At 38.5% G+C, this 26,124-nt stretch overlaps 1 protein-coding gene across 1 annotated transcript in view; it reads right to left on the reverse strand.

Annotated features, from left to right (window-relative positions):
* Positions 1-21,816, reverse strand: part of LOC124172663 (protein teashirt-like) — a 317,731-nt gene extending 295,915 nt beyond the window's left edge. The window contains exon 1 of the mRNA XM_046552119.1: positions 21,260-21,816. Within this exon, the coding sequence (XP_046408075.1) occupies positions 21,260-21,299 (40 nt within the window). The 5' untranslated portion in view covers positions 21,300-21,816. The remainder of the gene's footprint in view (positions 1-21,259) is intronic.
* Positions 21,817-26,124: the final 4,308 nt, after the last annotated feature.

Genomic DNA, 26,124 nt, shown 5'->3' on the forward strand with positions numbered 1-26,124 from the left:
AAAAAAGTTATTCTGAGGAAGAAAATTGTTCTGAGAATTAGGATTCAATAATGTTGCGTTAACGCAAAGATGGGGATTATTGGGTTAAACAATGGGGAAAATGGATCTGAAAAAAATCTTCTATTGACTCGAGTACATGCAGGGCAGCCAACTTAACAACGTTTCCCACGGGAATAAAGATTAAAGTATAGTTAGCAACGGTGTGAGGAGTTATGAGTACAGGTCTATTTTCGTTATCATTTTTTTCTCGTCCGGAAACAAATCGTCCCCATATTCCCTTTCGTAAAATGGAAAAAAAGTAAATATGAAAAAAAAATAGAAAAAAAATACGAGTCTTCCCTCATTGCCTTGAAGCGAAAAGATACTTCTCACATATGCACCGTTTTACCTCCAGTAATTATTCCCACAGGATCTGGTCGGAAACGATTTTAAAAAAAGCGAAAAAAAAAGGTCCCTAAAAAGATATTACTCCCATAATTACGAGGAAATTCCCGACTCGACCGGACAAAAAGTCGATTTTTTTTTCTCCCCCACATCCTCCACACGTTAATGCATGTGATCCGGTCATTTTTCAAAAATATCTGTCACTCGGTCTTTTTTTATCACTCAAAAGAGTCGGTCTCGGTCGGTACGAGAAATTATGTGTCCAGACAGAGATTCCCGGAGACGAGAATTTTTTTCTCGTTCGAGGATATAAAAAAAATGACAAAAGACTGGCGCGCCCCCTCGTTATTCATTTGTTTCCGAAGCGCGACTGCGATCTTGCGAGGTTTTCTCTTTCGTTCTGTATGAGGTATAAAAGATGAAAGTGGCCACGTGTGATAATTGGTGCCTTATTCTCATTTCTAGATGACGTTAAGTTAGCGAAGATAGGCGAGCATTCAAACGAAATTAACTACGGGATGAAAACTTCAACAATCGGAGCGAAATAATGCTAGTTAAATAAATGTAAACAAAGGATACATATTATGTTATGCTATATGGTACGCGTTTCATAGTTAGGACAGCATTTTCAAGTGCCACTTGAACCACCAATTGAAGTGGCACTCGCAAATGTTGTTACAACAGTGTTGCGAATCGTGCAAAAATAAATTCAGAGGATAGAGAATTAGGATATGAATACTTTTCGGTTTTCTAAAAATAATTCACAATAACACTGTCAAGTGCCACTTCGACCACTCATTGAAGTGCAACTTAAAAATATTGTTGCAACAATGATACCCGTTGGGTGAAAATAAATGCATTGGGAATATTGGGACATGATTACCATTCAGTTTTATGAAAATAATTTACAGCGACATTGTCAAGGCCCACTTCGACCACTCATTGAAGTGCAACTTAAAAATATTGTTGCAACAATGATACCCGTTGGGTGAAAATAAATGCATTGTGAATATTGGGACATGATAACCATTCAGTTTTATGAAAATAATTTACAACGACATTGTCAAGGCCCACTTCGACCACTCATTGAAGTGCAACTTAAAAATATTGTTGCAACAATGATACCCGTTGGGTGAAAATAAATGCATTGGGAATATTGGGACATGATTACCATTCAGTTTTATGAAAATAATTTACAGCGAGATTTTCAAGGGCCCCTTCAACCTCCCATTGAAGCATTAGCAGTTGTTGTTGCAAAAAATTTACGAGACGAGCAAAAATAAATTCAGAGGATAGAGAATTAGGATATGTATACTTTTCGGTTTTCTAAAAATAATTTGCAACGACACTGTCAAGTGCTACTTCGACCACCCATTGAAGTGCAACTTGAAAATATTGTTTTAACAATGATACGCGGCGTGCAAAAATAAATACAGAGGGTATAGTAGGATACGTCTTCTGTTCAGTTTTCTAAAAATAATTTACAGCAACATTTTCAAGTGCCACTTCCCCCACCCATTGAAGGGTAACTTGAAAATATTGTCGTAACTATGATACTCGTCGGGTAAAAATAAATTCATCGGAAATATTGGGATATGTGTAATATTCAGTTTGTTTAAATAATATTCCACGACATTGGCGAGTACCACTTCAACCGCCCATTGAAGTACAACTTGAAAATATTGTCGTAACAATGATACGCGCCGAGCAAAAATAAATACAGAGGATATAGTACGATATTTCTTCTGTTCAGTTTTCTAAAAATAATTTACAGCAACATTTTCAAGTGCCACTTCCCCCACCCATTGAAGTGCAACTTGAAAATATTGTCGTAACAATGATACTCGTCGGGTAAAAATAAATTCAACGGAAATGTTGGGATATGTGTGCTATTCAGTTTCATGAAAATAATTTGCAACGACACTGTAAAGTGCCACTTCAACCTCCCATTGAAGTAGCACTTGAAAATGTTGTATTCAATTACATATTGATCCTCAAAACAGTTACATTTTTTATTAAAAATAACAAAAATCCTTCAATGAGGTTTTACATACTTATTAAATCAAAACACTTCTTGTATGAAAAGCTACAAAATACTTATTTTAAACAAATAATGGACTGGATTTTTTAAATGTTTGTACGAATACTAGTTTTCGATTTACTTCTTGTTATTTTCCTTGTCCGATAGGTGTTTCACCCGTTGCAGGTAGTTCAAAGAGTTCTTCAAGAAATAAATTGATCCTTGCCTATCAAGTTGATTGACTATTGACGCTGTAGAATCATAACTTTTAAATATCATAACTTAAAACTTGGCTAGTTACTCTTTAAAGTAATGATTTCGGACGATTTTTATCATTTTCCCCCACATGATTACCTTTTCAGAAAGGTGGCCACCCTGAGCATACGATTGTTTTAAATTTAAAGGAATGAGAGCTAAAATATCAGGTGACTGAAATGACACTTCTGCCAACCGGAGTGCATATATGCGCACACTAAAGCAACCACATATGTATCGCGTTATGTACTTGAATATGCACGACTGCCGTTATGTAAACTTAATAGCGCCCAGTCCGTGAATTTAGCGCCGTTATAAATCGAGATAGCGCCGGTTGCCGTGGCGATAAGATAGCTGCCGTCGCTGTCCCCAGGCGTCTCCGCAATCCCACCGCGAATAAATTCGATTATTATCGACACTAGCTCCCTCTTCCCCCCCCCCCTTCCCAGTGCTTAAGGAGGCCCTTGGGGCCGGAAACTGGCGAAACAAGGACCGAGGGAGTGGGGGAGATGGACACAGTCCCGGCGCGGGAGATACGCAAAAAAAATTGACGATTTCGGAGCGCAACATTCGTCGAAAACATCGCTTCCGTAGAAGTGTCTCGCCTCATCTGTGCGAAATTGTGCCCGGATCAGTTAAGACTAATTGATTATAACTCTGCACGAATTTGTTTAAGTTTTTAACAGTCCAGTGCTGCCGCAACTGCAAATTATCCAAAAAAAAGTTGACGATCTCGGAGCGCAACATTCGTCGAAAACATCGCTTCCGTAGAAGTGTCCCGCCTCGTCTGTGCGAAATTGTGGCCGGATCAGTTCAGACTAATTACGTCTGATATACGTGTAGAGAGTTTAAAACGTTGAGCTTAAAAGTGGAATGGCCATTTCGCGTTCGCCGTAACTACTGTTACTGGTAAAAATATGAGTCCCATGCATCTAATGGCGGTAGGCCGAACCTCTACTTCATTCGACCATACTTCGTACTCGGTGTGTGGGTCGAGACTAAACCGTTCGAAGGTTAAGCACGTGGTCCCTCCGGTGCGAAACATTATCTGCATTTCGTTTCGTCTCAGAGTTTTAGTTTAGTTTCGACCTGAAGTCGTTTTGACTCCCAATTCGTTTCGACCCCGAGCTAGGTGACCAAAACTGTTGAGACCAACTGTTAATCCCTTCGCACATATTTCATGAAGTTAACAACATTCTACTGTTATTACAGCTGCAACCATTACGGCAAAAACTGGAGGAACAAACTGACAAAAAATTGACGATCGCGGAACGCAAAAGCTGTCGGAAGCATGGCTTCCGTAAAAGGCACATGTATCGTACGTTATTTGCACAAAAGCGGTAACCCGATCCGTTCAGATCAATTGGTCATTCCTCCGCTAACAATATCCCAAGATTGCGACAGTCCAATGTTACAAAAAATCCAACTAATACGCAAAAAAATGGAAGATCGCGGAGCGCAACGTTCGTCGAAAACATCGCTTACTTGGAGGGCACTTGTATCTCTTCTTATACGCAAAATGGTGACCAGGGGGGTGTTTCAGGGTCTCCCTTTCCGAGCGGATCGGGAGACTTGACGCGTATTCTACGTCACTTACTATCGGCCAGGCAATCCGTGCGTTTCAGACTGGCTTCCTATCGACTCAAGGACGGCTTTCCGATCGGGTAGAAGTCGAGTGGGCTAGAGGTGACGGAAACTCATTCCGGTTGCGAATGGTGATATGTTATAATGTTGTTTTTTATTAAGTATTTGGCTCTAATAAAACAATACCACTTTATTTCATGAGTGCTGATATATGTGGATATTCTGATAGAGTAATATAGGTGTAAGTGACTTTAATTCTCGTGTGAATTAGACAATAAATGCGCAGACTGTATCACTGTCGGTGCAAGTTCGTTTGAATTAGTGTCAAGTGAATAAATGCGACATAGGCGCAATGACTGGACTTTTATGATACTTAAACCGCAAGGCACAGCAGGAACAAGTGACTTCGTACGCAGTCACGCGCACGGGTGCAAAGTTAAATACAACAAAGGATGAAGTTCGCCATGAAAAAATATTTGACTTATCCGGGATTCGAAACCGGATCTCCCGATATTTTTTTCATGGCGACCTTCATCCGTTAGTGTATTTAACTTTCCATCCATGGGCGTGACTGCGTACAAAGTCACCTGTCCCTGCAGTGCTTTGAAATACCGACCGCGGCAAAATAAGGGTTTTTCACCCCGACAGTGGCTTAGTAAGCACGACCCTCGCCACATGTGCCACAGTGTGGACTTGTGACGTCAACATCTCGTTCGTTAAAACCCATATCCCGAAGTTCGCTCTGAAAAAATGGCTTGGTGGTGGAACTGGTTAACACGCCTGACCGGCATTCGGGAGATCCGGGTTAGAATCCCGGATAAGTCAAATACTTTTTCATGGCGAACTTCATCTTTTGGTGTATTTAAACTGCAAAATTTGCCTTTTCGATGGCGAAACTCATAAATTTAATGCAGAGTCCACCCCTCGCTACTCCACTGGAGGTTTTGGGTCTCACTGCTTCATACATGGTTACATGTATTCTCATCGGCGGGTACTAGAGAGGTGGAGAGAGGACCCTGGTAGATTCTGCGATCTTACGCAAATATTTCTTGCCATCTGCCTAGAAAAAACTGAGTTTGCTGATACTGCATTCTACACAATCTGTACAGAGGTTTGCACAGTGGTTTTTCAGCCAGTACAATCAAGTTGTGACTGATAGTCGCAACCAGTTGAAGAAAGAAAGTTTTGAAACATATTCAATGTTGATGTTCAACTAGCGTAAATGAAATTCAGGCTACTAATAACAATTTTAATTATTTACTTTATGTCTTATTCCTTAATTTATTACTGTTATACCCCATAATTATCTTAACTATTCCGTATTTTTTCAAATATCTGTGTTTCATCAGACTTTGTCGCCCACTACTAGTGTTATATAATGAAAATAAAGAAAAAAATAGATGCTATACAAAATGCTATAAACTGTAATTGAAAGTGCTATATAATAAAAATTTTAAAAATATTTACACGTCTCTCTAGCTATTATCATCGTCAGGCGTAAATTATAATCTATTAATCTTTATTCCACAAGATTTACTTGGAGGTCTGCCAGCGTCGGGCCTAGCCAAGACGCTGCCTCAAGTTACAATTCATTTAAAAACAATCTAACTGTTCTACATGTATCCAGTACTACAGATTTTTGAATGTTATATATTGTGTTTCTTTTAATTTTTAATTGTTCAATTCCAAAATTGAGTGATGAATGTATTATTCCTGTTGATGAGATTACTATGGGGATGATGGTGACCACGTCCTGTTTCCAGATAGTTTTTATTTGCCTTGCGAGGTCTTGATATTTTTGTTTCTTTTCCTCGTATTTCTTCTTAAGGTTGTGGTCAGCCGGAACTGCTATTTCAATTATAAGGGTCTGCTTTTCTTTTTTTTTAATCCAGATTATGTCCGGTCTGTTATGCTGGACAGGTTTGTCTGTGTAAATTGTGTTGTCCCAGTATAATTTGTAATTTTCATTTTCTAGCACTGTAACAGGGGTGAAAAGGTAATATGGTTCATGATCCAATTTTAATCCGGTAACATATGCTATTTCTAAATAAATAATTTTGCACACATTATTGTGTCTTTTGGTGTATTCATTACCTACTAGATTCGTACATTCGCTAATTATGTGTTCTATCGTCTCACTCTTTGCATTACATTTGCGACATAAGTCATTTAATACGCTTCCGTCTTTGATTATATATTTCCTATAATTCTTCGTACCAATTACTCTGTCCTGAATGGCTACCATTTTCCCCTCCGTTTCCTTATATAGCTCACCTCTTTGTAACCAGGCATTTGATAGTGAGGTGTCTACTATTATTATTATTATTATTATAAAATAATTAACTTATAATGACTTACTAACTAGGTAACAATAATGAGATATATAGATCTTCATTTACGCCTGAAGATGATGATAACTCATCGAAATCCGGGTCGCGCTCTGTAAAAAAAGTAGTTGTGTAATTGATAGTGGAATATCCTAGAAAACGTATAGTAAAGTCTGTGCACAGGCACGACTAATTCCTCGATCGCCGAGGGCATTATGTCGAAAGGATACTACAAGTGTGCTCAACGTTAAGCAATGAAATAATTTTTAATCAATCACTTCGTCTTATGTTTATGACCCATCTGATGTCGAAAAAAAATCGCCCTCGCAAATACAGCCAGTGGCGCAGTGAGGGGGGTGCTTTGGGGTTTATGGAATAAATAAACTATGTGCTAGATAACACTTGCGGAAGGAATAACCATTTCAATTGGCATTCCCTTAAAAAAAAAGTGGTTGAGGGTAGTTGAAGAATACTATCAATAGATAGTTTTTACCACCTAACGATGAACTCATTACTGCCAAATACAACTATTTTAACTGGTCCCCATCAATTAGTAATCGGCAGAACTTAATGGACCAAAATCCAAATTATTTCAATGTTTAAATATATGCATTATTGTGGTACTGTAATAATAAGGTGTTTTTTTTGGCTTCGTCGCTTGTGCATTGGCATAATGATTGACAAAACAATGCTTTGCACGATTTTTATCAAGTGCGGCGCTTTTAAATTGTTTGAAGAGTTAGTCGTTGTTTGAGTAAGGAAATTTAGTGATGCAAAGCGTCTAAATTTTTTTAATGTGCCCCCCAGAGCTCGGAGACATTTTTTAGTTTAATTCATTTTACTTAATTGGATTAGTATTATTTCGAGAATAGTGTAAGTATTAATAAAATATCGATCAGAAAGCCGTAAAATTCACCATTTTGAACCATTTATCTTAAAATTCCGCTATATATTACTATCGCACCTGCCGCTTATCCTGGTGGGTATTCCATACCCCCCACACACCCCGGTGTTAGTTGCGCCTTAACCCCCACCAGCCTTAATTCCTAGCTTCGCCCCTGATTACAGCCACGCTAAAGACCATTCAATGAACTCATTATCCATTCCTAGAAGCGTTCGGCATTTCTAATGCCATAAAAAATATAGCATTAACAAAAGTCGCAGCCAGGCAAGAGAATTTGAAAGAGAAATCAGTGACGTATTCGTCACTAAATAACACGGTTGACCACGAAATTGGTTCTTAAGAGAGGATGACTCCTATCCCTAAAATTTATAGCCAAGTTAGTTTAAATTTATTTTAAAAAATATGTGCATAAATCAAAGCAAAGATATGTGAATGCAACCTCGCTCGGCGACGTGAAAAAATTAACTTTTTACATTACTGCCGACGAAAAGATGGCGCCGTCAAAAATGGATTTGTTGATGAAACACGAGGTTGCCACGACAACCCATCTAATGAGACCGCACGAAATTTATGTCAGAAAAAGTTGAATCACGGCGAATCCACCAAAGCGCCCGAAAGTATTATTTATTCGAAAGAAAGAAAACCTGTTTTTTAAACGTTGGAATGTCCCCAAACCCAATGACGAAAGAATGGCCGTATTTTAAATTTTTTAAACGGATTTCCGACGTAGCAATCACATCGAAATGTTCTGCAACACGACATGTCGCCCAAAACTAATCGGAAAATAACGACATGTCGGATTCACATAATTTGTTCGAGAGACTTGATACTTCCAAGGCATGAGTTATGGATGGTTTTACCTCCGTCAATATTACAATCTTATTGAAATAAATACTTGTAATAACGATTGAAAGATTTATTATTCCATCACGCCTGAATTTTCGGATTTTATTTGTAACTGACAGGTCACCAAAGAATATACTACCCCGAAAATGGGAAACTTGAAACTAGGATTTAAAGATCACATAGGATTTTTATGTTTTCTCACTAAGCGTGCAAAGAGGTGTGCCTGCATCGCAGGATATCGGACGGTAGAAGTTGTAGGAAGTGACGTAACAAAAGGCAATGGGAAAATGACGAAACTAGCACGTCGAACGCAAGCAAAAGTAGTACCACCGGGTTTGCGAGCACGAGATACACTAATATACTAACTTTGATTGCAATATGTGAATCCGTATGGAAAGGAATAGCAGACATACACACAGTCATCCTCTTTTTAACATATATACAGATAGATATTACTGCACCAAATTTTTTTGCGGTGCGATTCGACGCAATATTTTCAACGTGACATTTGCCGTATGTTACGTCACTTCCTATAACTACTGCGGTTGGTCATCTGTCGGGTAGACATACCTCTAAATCTACATCTACATAATACCCCGCAAACCGCCTAAAAGGCGTGTGGCAGGGGGTGTTAGGACACGAGCCATTTACAAATAAAAAGGAAGTGCTCTAAGGAAAAACGACTAGCATTTATTAAAGTCCTTTATGGTTCGGGGGAAAAACGAATTCCCATATCTTTCCGTTCGGCATAACATCCCTCTTAATTTATCGCTTCTATCGGACCTGGCTCTAACATTATATTCTCTGTGTCGCTCTTAAAGATATAATTCCATTCTCAATTGTTAAAGCAATCTAAGCCTAGCGCGCAGCCTCCCGAGTCTCCAGCGGCTCCCAGCCTAATTCGCTTGAGCATCTGGGTAACACTGTCTGTACGCCCGTAGCAGTTTTTGACGAACCGCGCAGCCTTCCTTTGTATTTTGTTCAGTTCGTGGATTAAGTCTTTCTGCACTGGATCCCATACGCTCGCTACAAATTCAAGGTGCGGTTGGACGAATGCGAAATAGCACCTTTCTTTTACTTCCTCATCCGAAAATATACCCGCAATACTCTTGACGAATCCTAATTTCTTCAGGACTATGCCGCAAATATTCTTTATATGTGTTCCCCACGAGAGGTTCAAGGTTATCGTAACTCCCAGATACTTCACTTCGTCTGCTGCCTTTATATTAATACCATTCACAGCAGAAACGTAGTTTAAGTTGGACGAACTCCATAAAATGTATATATAATGCATATAATGTACCGACATGCATTTGCTCAGATTAAGTTCGAGTCCCCACTCTTGGCTCCAAAAATAAACGTTGTTCAAATCCGATGATAGAATTTCATAGAGTGATCACTAATTTCGCGATAGAGAACTAACACGCTCAAAAGATAACATAAAAATCCTTTATGATCATTAAATCCAAGTTTCAAATTTCCCAGTCCTCTGGCTAGTATACTCTTCGGTGACCTGCTAGTTACAAATAAAATCCGAAGATTCAATCGTGATGGAAAAACAAATCTTTCAATCGTTATAACAAGTATTTATTTCGATGAGATTGTTATATAGACGGATATACAACCATCTATATTCAACTCGAGATCAAAATGTTCTAGTCCCACATCCCTAAAAATGACTACATAATTTGGTTACGAATTCAAATTGACGGTAAATTTTTTTTTGCAATAATATCATAACATACATTAGCAAATAGACAAAACAGAATACACTACGATTGTGTTATTTTTACATATATTCGCACGTAAACACCTCCACACACTTGTACACAGATTCAAATGCCTCAAAATTTACGATGTCGCGCCATGCAACTTTTATCGATAGGTATCGATTTTCGCTCCCGGGCCTCCCGTTCTGAATTTACGATCCCCACGTTCGATACATATCGAACGATAATAATGGTCCCCGGGGAAACTTGACGCCAGTGCCATTCGAATGGGGCCAGACACACACCGAAGTTTGCACATATCTTTGCGCAGTACACGAAATGCATGACGGGATATCCGCGCAAATTGATGGCAAAACGTATCAGGATGGTAAAAAAAATAAGAAAATAAGGCCATATTTATAGAAAACTAAAGTATTCTTGAGGTTCATTTTCCGATAATTACTGTAACGAAACTCATTACATAACCGTCAGGAATTCAACACAAGATCTAACAGATCGTTGACTAAATAATAGACTAAAACTATTAGATAAATTCAAGAGCAGAGAATTTTCTGACAAAGTTGATCATATCTGAAGAACGCCAACATACTACAACAGATCAGATCATATAAATAAAATAAGATAGATAGACTGTAGAACAGACAGATTCAGAATGTCTTTTTTTCCACTAACAATAAGATATTATAACGGCGACGTTAGGACTTACAAATAGATTAGATGACTTGCATTGTACCTTACTGACTTGTTTATGTCTTAATGAATGCTTCTGAATTTTATTATTATTCCTAACAGCATTTTTCTGTATGCTAGCTTCATTGGCAATAAATCTAAGTGAGTAGTTGGAAAGTATTGCTTTTTAATGAATGCGGTATTATAATTTATCAGAATGCGTTATGTTTTTTGTACCGTGTGGTGTGCATGTGGGAGTCCAACAGGGTAGTTTCCTTAATCAAAGAAAACGAAAGGCATTGATTGCGATTCGTTACCCACCATTAGTGTATCCATAATATACAAAATACTTGGTTTTACAAATCCCAGTTTAGACGAATGGCAATGGTCAATTTTAACCTCACTTGAAAAAGGCCAGATATGCGCCTATCCACGTGACGTCACAGGGACGTAGTTTATATGCGAGTAGATAGGAGTTTTACATCGTCTGAGATTACCAATGCATGCATGAGGCGCAGAGCTCAGGGAAACATCTCTTAATAATCACCTATCAAAACTGGCTAAGGTCGGAAAGTTATCTTCAAGCCAAGCGCTACCAGCTAGCAGGGTACTCCGCTACCTGCTAGCATCCTGCGTCGTATCAGCGCTCAAAGCCTCGCCCCAAGGTCACCTCACTTGCGGCAGCGGGAACCAGAACGACGTCACACGGAGTTTTCCCGGCATTCATACTTAGCCATCGCGTTTTCAGCGCGCTTGAAATTTTTCACTTTTCATTTAATCGCGAAAAATAGATATCGTCATTTAAAAATCTAAATGCGCGAAATACGTACTCCAGGAGTAATAATCTTTCGATTTAGGCAATAAAAAATAATAGGAAACCACCCTATTACATGCTGCATGCTGGTGATTGATCACCCCCTGCCAAACACCCTAGCGGTGGCTCGCAGTGTATTATGTAGATGTAGATGTCGCACTCGGAGAGAAGCAACACAATAAGATGCTAACTACGATATTGCCACAATGTTGTCTAGCTAAAATGTCTTGATTGAAACGATATTTCCTTTGGCCTCAATATACGCCGACTGATAACAGCAAATATTTATTAACGAGAATTTCATTATGCGTGGATATTTATCACCCCAAACGTGTTAGGTAATATGAAATTATATAAATATTGACAATTTTATTTTGAAAATTAAATTTTAGCCACAAAACTTACGCAATAACTTGAAACTGCTTTGTAAATCTTACGTAACCGAATTTAGGCGCAAAAGCAATATTCAGACCTGTTTTTGCTGTTTTTATGCGTCAATTCACGGTAGCCGAAAAATAAAAATTTTATTAATATAGTATAGTAAGCACACCAAGGCTGCACTTCTACATCTACATATTATCTTACAGGGCCTGCTACAGCGGTGTATGGCAGGAGTTGAAACATCACCAACATGCAATAAAGAGTTAAAATTTACTTCAAATAGCATACACTACTAGTCATGTACACTACATACGACAAGTAATCTATTAATGAAGACAATCTTTCTATGACGCTAGAATATGCTGTTAGAAATGCCGTGAAAATTCAGAAACATGGATTAAAGAATAAATAATACAGTAAGCTACTCTACCAGTCTGCTAACTTATTCGTAACGCCAAACACTGCCGTTATAATCTCTTATCGATCGTGAAAAAAACGACATTCTAAATTTATCTGTGCCACAGTAACGCTACGCTTGGGTGGAAACTGTGTTCAGCAGTTATGTATCTGATATTCAGCTGTTGCTGGTAATCGGCTTTCGGTATATTGTGTAATTCGTTAGTGAGTTACATGGCTATTTGTTTTACAGTGTATGGTGAGTAATTGCTCTTCTTGATCTATGACATATGAGATGCGGGTTTCCTTGGTGATTACAGATTGGTGTTAGTAGTAAATATAACATCTGATGGATTGTTTCCTTACTTCTATGCTTTTAATCTCAGCTGTAAGAAGATTCTTCCGTTTGTTGAAATCTCTCTTCGCTTACGCTATTCTACTGACTATGTCTTTCTTGTTTCGTCCGTTGTTGGAAATTCGGCTTCCCGAGTGAGAAAACTCTTGCACCTCTTCAAGCTTATGCTTTCCTACGTTAATCTTTGTCTTACCCTCCTCTCTTTTGCTGCATACTAATATCTTAGTCTTCTTTTTGTTGATTTTCAGATGATATGTGATTCGAAATTAATCTTTGAAGAAGTAATCCGTTGGATTATAATTGCAAGTACAAATACATTGTCATTTTCCTCCTGTAAATGATGCAGCGGCTGTAAATATTTTCTCGAACAGTAGTACTGACGTTATGGTCAGAATTTTAATTACTTTTTAATGTCAGTCCGTGAAATAATAATTACAGTTTTTTTATCTAGGCTTTTATCCTTGCTCTAAGGTTGACGGCTATTGCAGCCAATTCCGACGAATTTTGATAAATGAACTTACCTCCTCTACATATCACTCAACACATCCATTTCCCCGTCGCTGATATCAGTGGGTTTATATTATTGTATTTAGTATATATTATTAGAGGGTTATATTATAGTATTTTTTGTGTTTTTTGTAGGGAGTTATCAAAGGCTTTTGCGGTGTCGTGAAGGAATTGTGGTATTGTTTTAATGTGAAGGTTTTCATGGATATATTTGTTGCGGACGTACCAGGGGGCGACCGTGATTGTCCACTGATACGCGTAATGTCATAATAAAACTCAGTGGAAATATTACTATGTATAGTTCTACTAACATTAAGAACTTCCACTACATCGAGCCCAAAATCTTACAAGATATGAGACAATAGGGTAGTTTCCTTCATCAAGGAGAATGTAAGGCATTGATTGCGATTCGTTACCCACCATTAGTGTATTCATAATATACAAATTATTTTGTTTTCGAAATACCGGTTTAGACGAATGGCAATGGTCAATTTTAACCGCATTTGAAAAAGTCCAGATTGGCGCCCATGCGATGCCACTCCACGTGACGTCACAGGGACCTAGTTTCTATACGAGTAGATAGGAGTTTTACATCGTCTGAGATTACCAATGCATGCATGAGGCACAGAGCTCAGGGAAACATCTGTTAATAATCACCTATAAAAACTGCCTATGGTAGGAAAGTTTCCTTTGTTTGATAGGGTATTAAAAATCCTTATTTAAGCCAAGCAGTACCTGCTAGCAGAGTACTCTGCTACCTGCTAGCAGCCTTCATCGTAGCGGCGCTCGTAGCCACGTACAAAGGTGGCCTCTCAATGCAGCAGCTGGAACCAGAATGACGTCACACGGAGTTTTCCCAGCATTCATACTTAGCTATCGGGTTTTCGCGCGCATGAAATTTTTCACTTTTTATTTAATTCCGAAAAATAGTTATCGTCATTTAAAAATTAAAAGCGTGAAATTCGTACTCCAGGAGTAATAATCTTTCGATTTAGGCATTAATAAAATAGGAAGGAACTAAGATGCTTGTTTTCTTAAATACTATTCCTACATTGAATATCAATATGTATCTCTATATTTTAATGAGATATAAAGTGGGGTTTAAGGGTATAAAGTTTTACTTTTCATTAATTTATTTATCAAGTTGTTTATTTTATTTATTAAGCTATCCACATACACATAGTTGCCATTTTGATTAAATATAAATGGTGACTGATTTTTGTTTAATAAATCATTTAGCCAACACATGTAGGATGCAATCCTCTTGAATGATATCGTTAATTTTCTGACGATCAACATCTTCGTCATGCTTCCATCACCATGGAATCCAGTCGTTGTTCGTTGGGCGGGTGATTTATCTAGTTATTCAGCGATGGTTATGACCTCGGTAAGGTAGCATCGAGGTGAAGTGAGTAATGATTATCTTTCTTCGCTCAGTTGCGACGTCTGAGAATTTCTTAATGACCGTTTTTCTCATGACGACCGCTGCATTTAAAATGAGTTATTTTTGACGCAAAGAGATGTGAAGCGAAGTATTTTCGAAGTGAAGTACCTTACGATATCTTACTCTGAGCAAATGCATGTCGGTACATTTTACAAAGAGTTGTTCCAAATTTAACTATGTTTATGCTGTGAATGGTATTTAGATAAAGGCAACATACTAAGTAAAGTACCAAAGAGTTACGATACCCTAGAACATATCGTGGGGAAAACCTATGAGGAATATTTTCGGCATAGCCCTTAAGAAATTAGAATTCGTCAAGGGTATTGTGGGAAGATTTTCGGATGAGAAAGTAAAAGAAAGGTGCTATTTCACACTCGTCCGACCGCACCTTGAATATACAGCGAGCGTTTGGTATCCGGTACAGAAAGACTTAATCCGCGAACTGAACAAAATACAAAGGAAGGCTGCGCGTTTCGTCAAAAACTGCTACGGGCGTACAGACAGCGTTACCCAGATGTTAAGCTAATTAGGCTGGGAGCCGCTGGAGACTCGGTGGCTGCGCGCTAGGCTTAGATTGCTTGAACAATTGAGAATGGATATCTTGAACAGCGACACGGAGAACATAACATTAGAGCCACACTATATTTCCAGGCCCGATAGAAGCGATAAATTACGAGAGATGTTTTGCGAACGGATAGATATGAGAATTCGTTTTTCCCCCGAAACATTAAGGATTTCAATAAATACTAGTCGTAATTCCCTTAGAGCACTTCATTTTCTCCGCTCTGATGCAGTCTGCTATCAGGTAGCAGAGTACCCTGCTAGCAGGTAGCGCTTGGCTTAAATAAGGATTATTAATGCCTTATCGAACGAAGGAAACTTTCCGACCATAGGCAATTTTATAGGTGATTATAAAGAGATGTTTCCCTGAGATCTGTGCCGCATGAATGCATTGGTAATCTCAGACGATGTAAAACTCCTTTCTACTCATATAGCATCTAGGTCCCTGTGACGTCATGTGGAGTGGCATCGCATGGGCGCCAATCTGGCCTTTTTCAAATGAGGAAAAAATTGACCATTCCCATTCGTCTAAACCGGTATTTCTAAAACCAAATAATTTGTATATTATGAATACACTAATGGTGGGTAAGGAATCGCAATCGATGCCTCTCGTTTTCTTTGATGAAGGAAACTAACCGATAGTCGCATATTCCAGCTGTAGAAGCTTCCTTATCATTCTGAGTCTTTTACGGTGAGGCCTTCTGAGAAGCCAGTAGAGCAGGAAAAGCAAGTATATATGTGTATGTATATATCCCGGTGTGTGCCTTCCACCACCTTACCGCGATGGAGGCATTTGGGAACCAGTTAATGCTTGAGCGAGGAGTGTGGGTCTTTTGAGGAGAAGGGCAGTCCGTCACTTGACTGACAGCTGACATTCACGTTGAGTGACGCAGCACTAAGTCGACCGGGATAGACGGGACCGGCTGCCTTGGGGTATACTCACACAGCAGAGGAGCAAGGTGGATAGAGGGAGGGTGTATTCGGGAGGGGAAGGGAAATACAAGAATAAAAAAAGACATACGTGTGTATATATATATAAGCCATGCTTTGGAGAGGTCCTTGGAGAAAGTAGGGGAGGCTAAGCGATGGAGGGGAAGTAAGCAAGCGGTGAAGGGGAGGTAACCAAGCGGTGGAGGGGAGGTAAGCAATCGGTGAAAGGGAGGTGAGCAAGCGTTGACCGGGAGGTATCTAAGCGATGGAGGGAGGGTAATCAAGCGGTGTAGGGGAGGTAAGCAAGCGGTGGAAGGGTAGTAATGCCTCGTTCACATTACGATTGTCCGAGCGATCGTCCTAACGATATTTGGCAGAACTATCCGTGTGAATGCATGTTCTGACACTAGTTGACGTAGTTCCGAACGTTGCCACTTTACGATGGTTAGGCGCTGGGAGACCGGAAACGGAAGCGACAAGATAAAAAGACGAAAGGCTCGTGAAGCTCTATTTTTTTCATGGATTTGTCCTAGGAAGGAAGAATATGGGCGGAAGAAAAATTATTCGGTAAATACACGTTGAACAAAGTAATATCTTGTCCCTGCATACCTCAACAGCTTAGCTAACCGACGATTTCCCGTTCACTTTAGATGTCAGCACTAGAGGGCAGCACATGTTTTAACAATCGTCGTGTGAATGCACGTTAGTTCCGACAATCGTTGGAACAATCGTAATGTGAATGAGGCATAACGAAGAGTTTGAGTGGAGGCGGATTAAAAGCTGATCACACGATCACGAACGTGGAATCCATCCAAATGCGTTACTATATCGATTGAAAAATAAACCGCGAAATCTCTGTTAAATATTTGAACACACGGATATGTTTATATTGAGGATGTGTTACTAAGTTCCTAAGGGGGTTGCGGGGGCTTAGGCAACCCCGCTCCCATTGGGACGTAGCGAACACTATATAAAATTGAAATTTTTGGTGTTTGCCACTTTGTAAATAAGTATTCAGTTATATTTTCTCATACATTTACCTTCTTTAACGAATAGAAATACGAATCAGCTCTAAACTTACAATTAGGGCCTATATTACATGCTTTTGGTAGAAAAATTTATCACGAAAACTCTGTTAAATATTTGAACAAATGGAGATGTTTAAATTGAGGATGTGTAGCTAAGTTACTAAAGGGGGCTTTACCCCCACAAATTGGGTCGAAACACGCACTATATATAATTGAAATTTTTGGAGAATACCACTTTGTAAAAAAAAGTATTTAGTTATATTTTCCGATATATTTACCTTCTTTAACGAATAGAAACATAAATTAGCTTCTAAACTATGAGCCTATTTTTCACGCTTTTGGTATGATATAATCCATTGGCAGAACCAGAGAGGGACTAGGGGAGTCTATAGCCCCCTCCTTGGGTATCCAATCTAAGCCCCCCCTTATCCGCATCCTGAATCCCCCCCTGGTTTTAGTGACGGAGAAAAGGATGTTTCGAGTGGAGTCACGTGGAGTGGCTTCGCATGGGCGCCAATCTGGCCTTTTTCGAATGAGGATAAAAATTGACCATTAACATACGTCTAAAACGGTATTTCTAAAACCAAATAATTTTAATATTATGAATACAATAATGGTGGGTAAGGAATCGCAATCAATGCCTTTCGTTTTCTTTCATGAAGGAAACTACCCTGTTCTCTCATATCTTGTAAGATGCTGGGCCCGATATAGTGTAAGTTCATAATGTTAGTAAAATTATGCATTGCAATATTTCCACTGAGTTTTAATAACACACTACGCGTTTCAGGGGACAATCACGGTCGCCCCCTAGTACGTCCGCAACAAATATATCCATGTAAACCTTCTTATTAAAACAATACCAACAATTCCTACACGACACCGCAAAGGCCTTTGAAGACTCCGTACAAAAATACACAAAAAATACTACGATATAACCCACTAATAATATATACTAAATACAACAATATAAACCCACTGGTTTCAGCGGCGCAGAAACGGATGTGTCGAATGATATATAGAGGAGGTAAGTTCATTTACCAAGATTCGTTGGAATTGGCTGCAATAGCCGTCAACCTTAGAGCAAGGATAAAAGCCTAGATAAAAAACTGTAATTATTATTTCACGGAATGACATTGAAAAGTAATTAAAATTCTGACCACCACATCAGTACTTCTGTCTAAGAAAATATTTACAGCCGCTGCATCATTTACAGGAGCAAAATGACAATGTAATTGTCCTTGCAATTGTAACCCAACGGATTACTTATTCAAAGATTACTTTCAAATCAGATATCAGCTGAAAATCAACAAAAATAAGACTAAGATATTAGTATGCAGCAAAAGAGAGGAGGGTAAGACAAAGATTAACGTAGGAAAGCGTAAGCTTGAATAGGTGAAGGAGTTTTTTTTACCTGGGAAGCCGAATTTCCAACAACGGACGAAACAAGAAAGAAATAGTAGAATAGCGTAGGCGAAGAGAGATTTCAACAATCGGAAGAATCTTGTTACAGCTGAGATTACAAGCATAGAAGTAAGGATACGATCCATTAAATGTTATATAGGGAGCAGTGGCGCAGCGAGGGGGGGTATTGGGGGATAAACCCCCCCCCCCCAGAGCTCAGTAAGTTTAATCCATTTTACTTAATTGGATTGATATTACTAATAGAATAGTGTAAGGATGAATAAAATATCCCAGAGAAAGCCGTAAAACTCCCTATTTTGAACCATATATCTTTAAAATTCCGCAATTAATTAATCTCGCACCTACCGCTTATCCTGGAGGAATTCCATACCCCCACACACCCCGGTATTAGTTGCACCTTAAACCCCCCCCCCCCCAGCCTAAATTCATAGCTTCGCCCCGATAGGGAGTAAATTTTTCTATGGAAGCGAGGCTTGGGAGGTATTGATGGATTATAATTACTATCATTACTTCCACAAAGTGAGTTCATCTACTGTCTACTTCATTTGTGACATACGGTAAGGTCTCACCTGACTCATAGGCACCTCTGCATTACGGACAACCTTCACGGTGTTTGGCAGGGGGTGACAATCACCAGCATGCAGCATGCAATAGCGTAGTTTCCTTCATCAAAGAAAACGAAAGGCATTGATTGCGATTCGTTACCCACCATTAGTGTATTCATAATACACAAAATATTTGGTTTTAGAAATACCGGTTTTGACGAATGGCAAGGGCCAAATTTTATCCTCATTTGAAAAAGGCCAGATTGGCGCCCATGCGATTCCACTCCACGTGACGTCAAAGGGACCTAGTTTCTACACGAGAGGATAGGAGTTATACATCGTCTGAGGTTACCAATGCATGTATGAGGCACAGAGCTCAGGGAAACATGTCTTAATAATCACCTATTAAAACTGGCTTAGGTCGGAAAGTTTTCTTCGTTTGATAAGGTATTAATAAACCTTTTTTAAGCCAAGCGCTACCAGCCAGCAAGGTACTCAGCTACCCGCTAGCATCCTGCGTCCTATCAGCGCTCAGAGCCTCGATCAAGGTCACCTCACAAGGCGGGAGGGGGACCAGAAATGCGTCGCACGGACTTTTTCCTATCATTCCTGCTTACGCGTCGCGTTTTCGCGCGCTTGAAAATGTTCACTTTTCATTTAATCGCGAAAAATAGATATCGTCATTTAAAAATCTAAAAGCGTGAAATTCGTACTCCAGGAGTAATAATCTTTCGATTTAGGCAATAAAAAAATAATAGGAAACCACCCTATTGGATTCCCACATGCACACCACACGGTCCAAAAAAAACGTTACGTATACTAACAAATTATACTACCGCATTCAATCAAAGATAAAACTTTCCAACTACTCGTTGAAGATAATGTGCCAATAAAGCTATTACACTCAAAACATGCCGTTAGAAATAATAAGAAAATTCATAAACGTGCAACAAGGAATACATAAGCTAGTAGGCTTATGGTACGATGTAAGACGAAAGATTCTAGGAGATATGAAGCCCCAAACAGACGTAGTAACTAAATATGACTCATCTACATCTACGTAACACCCTACGAGCCACCACTAGGGTGTTTGGCAGGGGGTGATCAATCACCAACATGCAGTATGCAATTCGATTCCCAAATTCACAGCACACGGTCCAAAAATCGTCACGCATACTGACAAATTATACCACCACATGCTGTTATAAATAATAATAAAATCCAGAAACATGCATACATAACTCAGTAGGCTACAATGCAAGTCATCTAATATATTTGCGAGTTCTAACGCTGCCGTTATAATCTCTTACGAGAGTGCTGCGCCCACTCCCAGCGGGCTTCCCCCGCTCTTTTCACTGCAGGTCCACAGAGGGATAGGCGCGTTTATAATTTTAAAATTTAGAAAAAAAAGGCAGGGTCTTATGAACAAATTCAATTGGAATGTTCATGTACAAATTGAGGTCAGAAGACCTCTTTAAACACAACATTGGAAGTAATTACACTATCCTCTGCTAAACGCACATGATGACTCATACTTACGTATCAACAGGAGACTTGAATGTGGAATCAGCCGCATTTTGGTAAAAGTTATTTAAAGAATGCGAGATATTGTTGCAAATGAACAAATGTATCAGCTTGTGCGCCGTTAACGTCAGGAATATTTACAGTTTTTTTTTAATTATTTAAAAACCAATTTTAGGAAACAATAGCAATATTTAGGAATTAAGATATGCCGTCGCTTGTTCTCTGATAAATTCTGTGCATTTTGGTACCTCATTTGTAGAGTTTGGTTGCGTATAAGTTGAGAAAAAGGTATCTATACAGTAGAAATAATATAGAAGATTGATTGTGGATAAAAGGACATTCTAAAACTGTCTGTTCTACAGCCTATCTCCCTTATTTTATTTATATGATTTGATCTTCCGTAGTATGTTGGCGTTTCTGAGAAATAGCTAACTTGATAGGAAAATAAACTGCTCTTGAATTTACGTAATAGGTTTCGTCTATTTTCCAGTCTACGGTCTGACAGAGATTCCCATCCGAGTTTATCTAAGAGGTCGGTGACACTTGTTGCGACATAGAAATTGACTTAAGAGTAAAAATGGTATTTAAAGAGTTGGGTTCAGAATGAACGACTCAAATGAGCTGTCTACTCACATTTCATCCGCTTTGGGCAATGTTGCTTTTTCCTCGGCATCCTCTGGTCTTCATCCAAGACGAGTTTCTTAGCTGCAACGAAGTCCACGAAACAGTCCTCCTCCTCCGCTGCAGCCTTCCCTTCGATCCCCGGGGTTGCCAAGGCAGCGAGCGACGTTGAACTCTTCACGATAAACAACCTTTCTCCGCTCACAATTAAACTATCTGTCCGACTGCGTCACCGAGACCCGTGAACGAAATGACCGAATCTTTTGCACAAAGACCGGGTCTGTAAATGAACGAATCGCGTTTGCCTAAATGTCGTTACTTCTGACTTTCCTAACTTAAACCATTAGAGATTTCAGATTTTAAATTTCCTTCTTATCTTTTTAAAAATAATTCTCACCGCTCCACACAGCTGTTTGGGAAGAAAAATATTCGAAACTTCTTTTCAAAAAAATAAATTATTCAAATAAATTAGGTCGAAAAATTAATTTTGTTTAAAATTGCACGTATACTTCTAAACATAACACGACACTGCTGTTAAAATCGATTATATCAAGCCTTCATTTCAGACTGTATTTCCCGTAACCGTTGTCTCACACGCGTTTATGGTCCATGTATGATCTCAACCTTCGATCTATCAAAATCGAATCGACCGATCAGACCACTGATTTTCTCGAGCAAAAATATCGAAGCTAATGAGTGTGTTAAAAGGCACTTGTCAGTTCCCACGTCAACCCAATATCTTCGGGTCCTTTCCTTCGACGGCAGAAACAGCTGAATATCTTTGGAGCGTATCTGAAAAAACAAAAAGGAAAATAATATTAGGTTATTTATTACTTATCGCGAATACCAACATGTTGCATGGTGGCAGACAAGAGCTAATAAAATAGATCTAGGCCACTTATATAACACTAAGTTACAATTTACTAAAGCCGTATCGATAAACATTCGATCAATCGAACTTACGTCGATGCATAGAATGTATAGCGATTAATCGAATGCATAAAAATGAACTCTAAATGAAAGTACGGGGAAATGGCTAATTATCTTGCTCGAAAACATATATTTAAAATGATTTGCGATTGATAACTCACAATACATGTTTATTACCAGTTCGTTGCAGATATTTTTCATTTTTTTATCCATGTTGGCAGACAAGCTAATAAAATGGATTTAGGCCACTTATATAACACTAAGATTGACTAAATACCTACAATTCCTACAACTAAAACTACTACTATTACCACTTACAAAAACTAACACTACAATTGACTAAAGCCGTATCGATAAACATTCGATCAATCGAATTTACGTCGATACGTAGAATGTATAGCGATTAATCAAACGCATAAAAATGACCTCTAAATACAAATACGGGGAACAGCTAGTCATCTTGCTATATATTTAAAATGAGTTGCGATTGATAACTTACAATACATGTTTATTACAAGGTTGTCGTAGATATATTTCATTTTTTTGGTACCATTAATTGGAAATAAATTTTACACCAACTTGTCCAAATCCATTGATATTTTTTTCTTCATTTAATCCAAATAAATATTTCAACTTATTTATATACTAAATAAAATGAATACAACGAATCCATGACATTTCGTCTTTGTAACCGTCTTTAGAATAATTAATGGTTGCCACCTATTAGTAATATTATTAAATCACTTTACAAAGAAAATTGGTAGGCAATTCAGTAATGATTAACGGTGGAGTATTATTGGTAAATCGGATGTCGGAATATTATAACACCGGCTCACCACAAATATATTCCATGGTAAGAATGATATTTTCAAAATAAAAATGATTAGAATATATACAATAAGAATAAAAGCAAAGCGTTAACAATTCCTTATTCAAAATTAACGAAATTATCACGTCCAAATACCATACCTATCCATATCAATAGTCCTTTCCATATATATATTTTATCCTTTGATACTACCCACAATTTCACCAGGAAAACCAAACTTTTCTAATTAAAAATTTTGCTATAGAAACTTCGCATTCCTTGCACCCCTTATCAGACTTCTGCGCACATATAACTTAGTGGAACCATCAGTGGATATTTATTTTGACTCTGCTTTTATCTTCAAGAAAAAAATGTCAGGCAAAATTAATGTCTCTTTCTTATGCTGATTCTAACCCTTAGATTTGAATAATTTGTGAGTGTATTTCTTATCCATGTTTTTATCACTATTTGTATTGATATATTTTATATTTTGAACGTGATATTAATAATTTGTTATTTTATAACTTTTTATATTGATCACATGTTATCTTTTGCTACCTTTTACTTTTTTAGCGTATTAAATAATGCTTATTAATGTTTATATGCTTCTTATATATACTTATTTATGTAACAGTGTGTCTATATGCTTTTTTGTGTAACACTATTTTTTTACAATGGGTTAACACCTGTAAGAATAAAAAAATATTATTATTATGTGTACCTACTGCCCCAGAAAATGGCTTGATTGACTGAAATACACGTAATTCTTACAAACAAGATGTAATTACATTAATCCTACGGTAACCAGGGAGAAGAAGTCTTTATTTACTCCAAATTTCTCCCCTCGTTGATAAGCAAAGCTTAACTTACAACAGTCCATGCGGAACTGTATGGAGATTATTTATACCGTTGTCACGGCAACGGTGGCTCAACGCTTTTGCGTACACGGGTCCATAAAACGTTCGCAATAGGATGTAGCCTGTCATTTGTCACTCTCTAAACGGAATAAAGTAGTCATTTGTTATTTATTTCCTGATAGACCGGTCACGCATTATAGTCAGTGCGCACTTGGGTGAGTTGGTTTCTTTATTCTCATGAACCCGTTTCACTCACAACAGTCTCACCTAGTTCTCGATAGAATAACCAATGTTCGCTTTCTCGTGACGTAACACTGGACTATTCTGTTCATTATCCCGCCCTGAGGGATTTAATCCGATAAAAATATATTTATTTTCAAACGGTAGCAAAAGGTAGCCCTTTCGTGTACCTACATTAAATTATTTCATAACATATCCAATAAATTAAGATTAGCGCATGGTGTTTAAAAGTCATGACACAACAGTCTTAATTCACAAGCATTACATGAGTATATGCCGATACCTCAAAGAGAATACGTCGTATAAAAACATTTTTTCATGAAATCTATAAATGATGCAAAGTTCCTGGAGTTTAGACCAAATGATGCAGAAGTGTATTGCCAACGTTTCGGTTTATTTGTATACCATCCCCATGGCTACAAATGAAAAATGAGAGAACAATATTGATACATAAATAAAAGGTTAGAAGTAATCTTTTTACAACGATGTAATAATTAAAAAGGGGAAAACTATAGAATTTTGACACACCTTATTTTTTCACAGGGTTGTTTATTGATAGTAACTAAGTTATTACCCAACTTAGTTAACATCATTTTCGATTAATTAAATAGAATTAAAGTTTATTAAGAATCTCAATGTCTGATCATTAATTACAGCTGTTATTGGTTTTAGATATATGAACCATTTCTACGAATAATCTTTTTTTCATATTGATTTCATGAATTTTGTGTTGGAAGCCAGGCCTTGCTTTACCATCGATGTTAAGCGTCTGCCCTTTCTGATTGGATGGAAGACGGTAACAGTTATATTTCGTAATTAAACTTTTGGACAAAGGGAGGTGATAGTGATGTCTCGTTCACATTACGATTGTCCGAACGATCGTCCTGACGATAGTTGGCCGAACTAACCGTGTGAATGCATGTCTTGACAATAGTTCACGTAGTTCTTAACGTTGCCACTTTACGATGGTTAGGCGCTGACAGACCGGAAACGGAAGTGACAAGAGAAAGACGAAAAGTTCGTGAAGCTCCCATCGCTCTATTATTTTCATGAATTTGTCCTTGGAAGGAAGAATGTGGGCGGAAGAAAAATTATTCGTTAAAAACACGTTGAACACAGTAATATCTTGCCCCTGCATACCTCAACAGCTTTGCTAACCGTCAATTTCCCGTTCACTTTAGATGTCAGCACTAGAGGGCAGCACAGGTTTTAACAATCGTCGTGTGAATGCACGATAGTTGCAACGATCGCTGGATCACTGGTTAGTACCTGGGAGTTACGATAACCTCGAACCTCACGTAGGGAACACATATAAAGAATATTTGCGGCATAGCCCTGAAGAAATTAGGATTCGTCAAGCGTATTGTAGGAAGATTTTCGGATGAGAAAGTAAAAGAAAGGTGCTATTTCGCTCTCGTCCGACCGCACCTTGAATATTCAGCGAGCGTATGGGATCCGGTGCAGAAAGACTTAATCCACGAACTGAACAAAATACAAAGGAAGGCTGCGCGTTTCGTCAAAAACTGCTACGGGCGTACAGACAGCGTTACCCAGATGTTAAGCGAATTAGGCTGGGAGCCATTGGAGACTCGGAGGCTGCGCGCTAGGCTTAGATTGCTTGAACAATTGAGAATGGATATATTTAAGAGCGACACGGAGAACATAATATTAGAGCCACACTGTATTTTCAGGTCCGACAGAAGCGATAAATTAAGAGAGATGTTTTGCCGAACGGATAGATGTGCGAATTCGTTTTTCCCCCGAACGATAAAGGACTTTAATAAACGCTAGTCCCAACCTCGTTAGAGCCCTTGATTTTTTTTATAACTGCAAAGGGCTGGTGTCCTAACACTCCCTGCCACACGCCTTTTAGGCGGCTTGCGGGGTATTATGTAGATGTAGATGTAGATCAATCGTAATATGAACGAGGCATGACGTGATTAGAGTTCCACTTCTTTCATTCGCTCTGACCGACTCGTTCTCTGAGGGAGTCATTACTCTCAAAGAGCGGAAACACTAACTGACCGCGATCGTCTGACGCG

This window comes from Ischnura elegans (genome assembly GCF_921293095.1).
Source record: "Ischnura elegans chromosome 13 unlocalized genomic scaffold, ioIscEleg1.1 SUPER_13_unloc_2, whole genome shotgun sequence".
Taxonomy (NCBI): domain Eukaryota; kingdom Metazoa; phylum Arthropoda; class Insecta; order Odonata; family Coenagrionidae; genus Ischnura; species Ischnura elegans.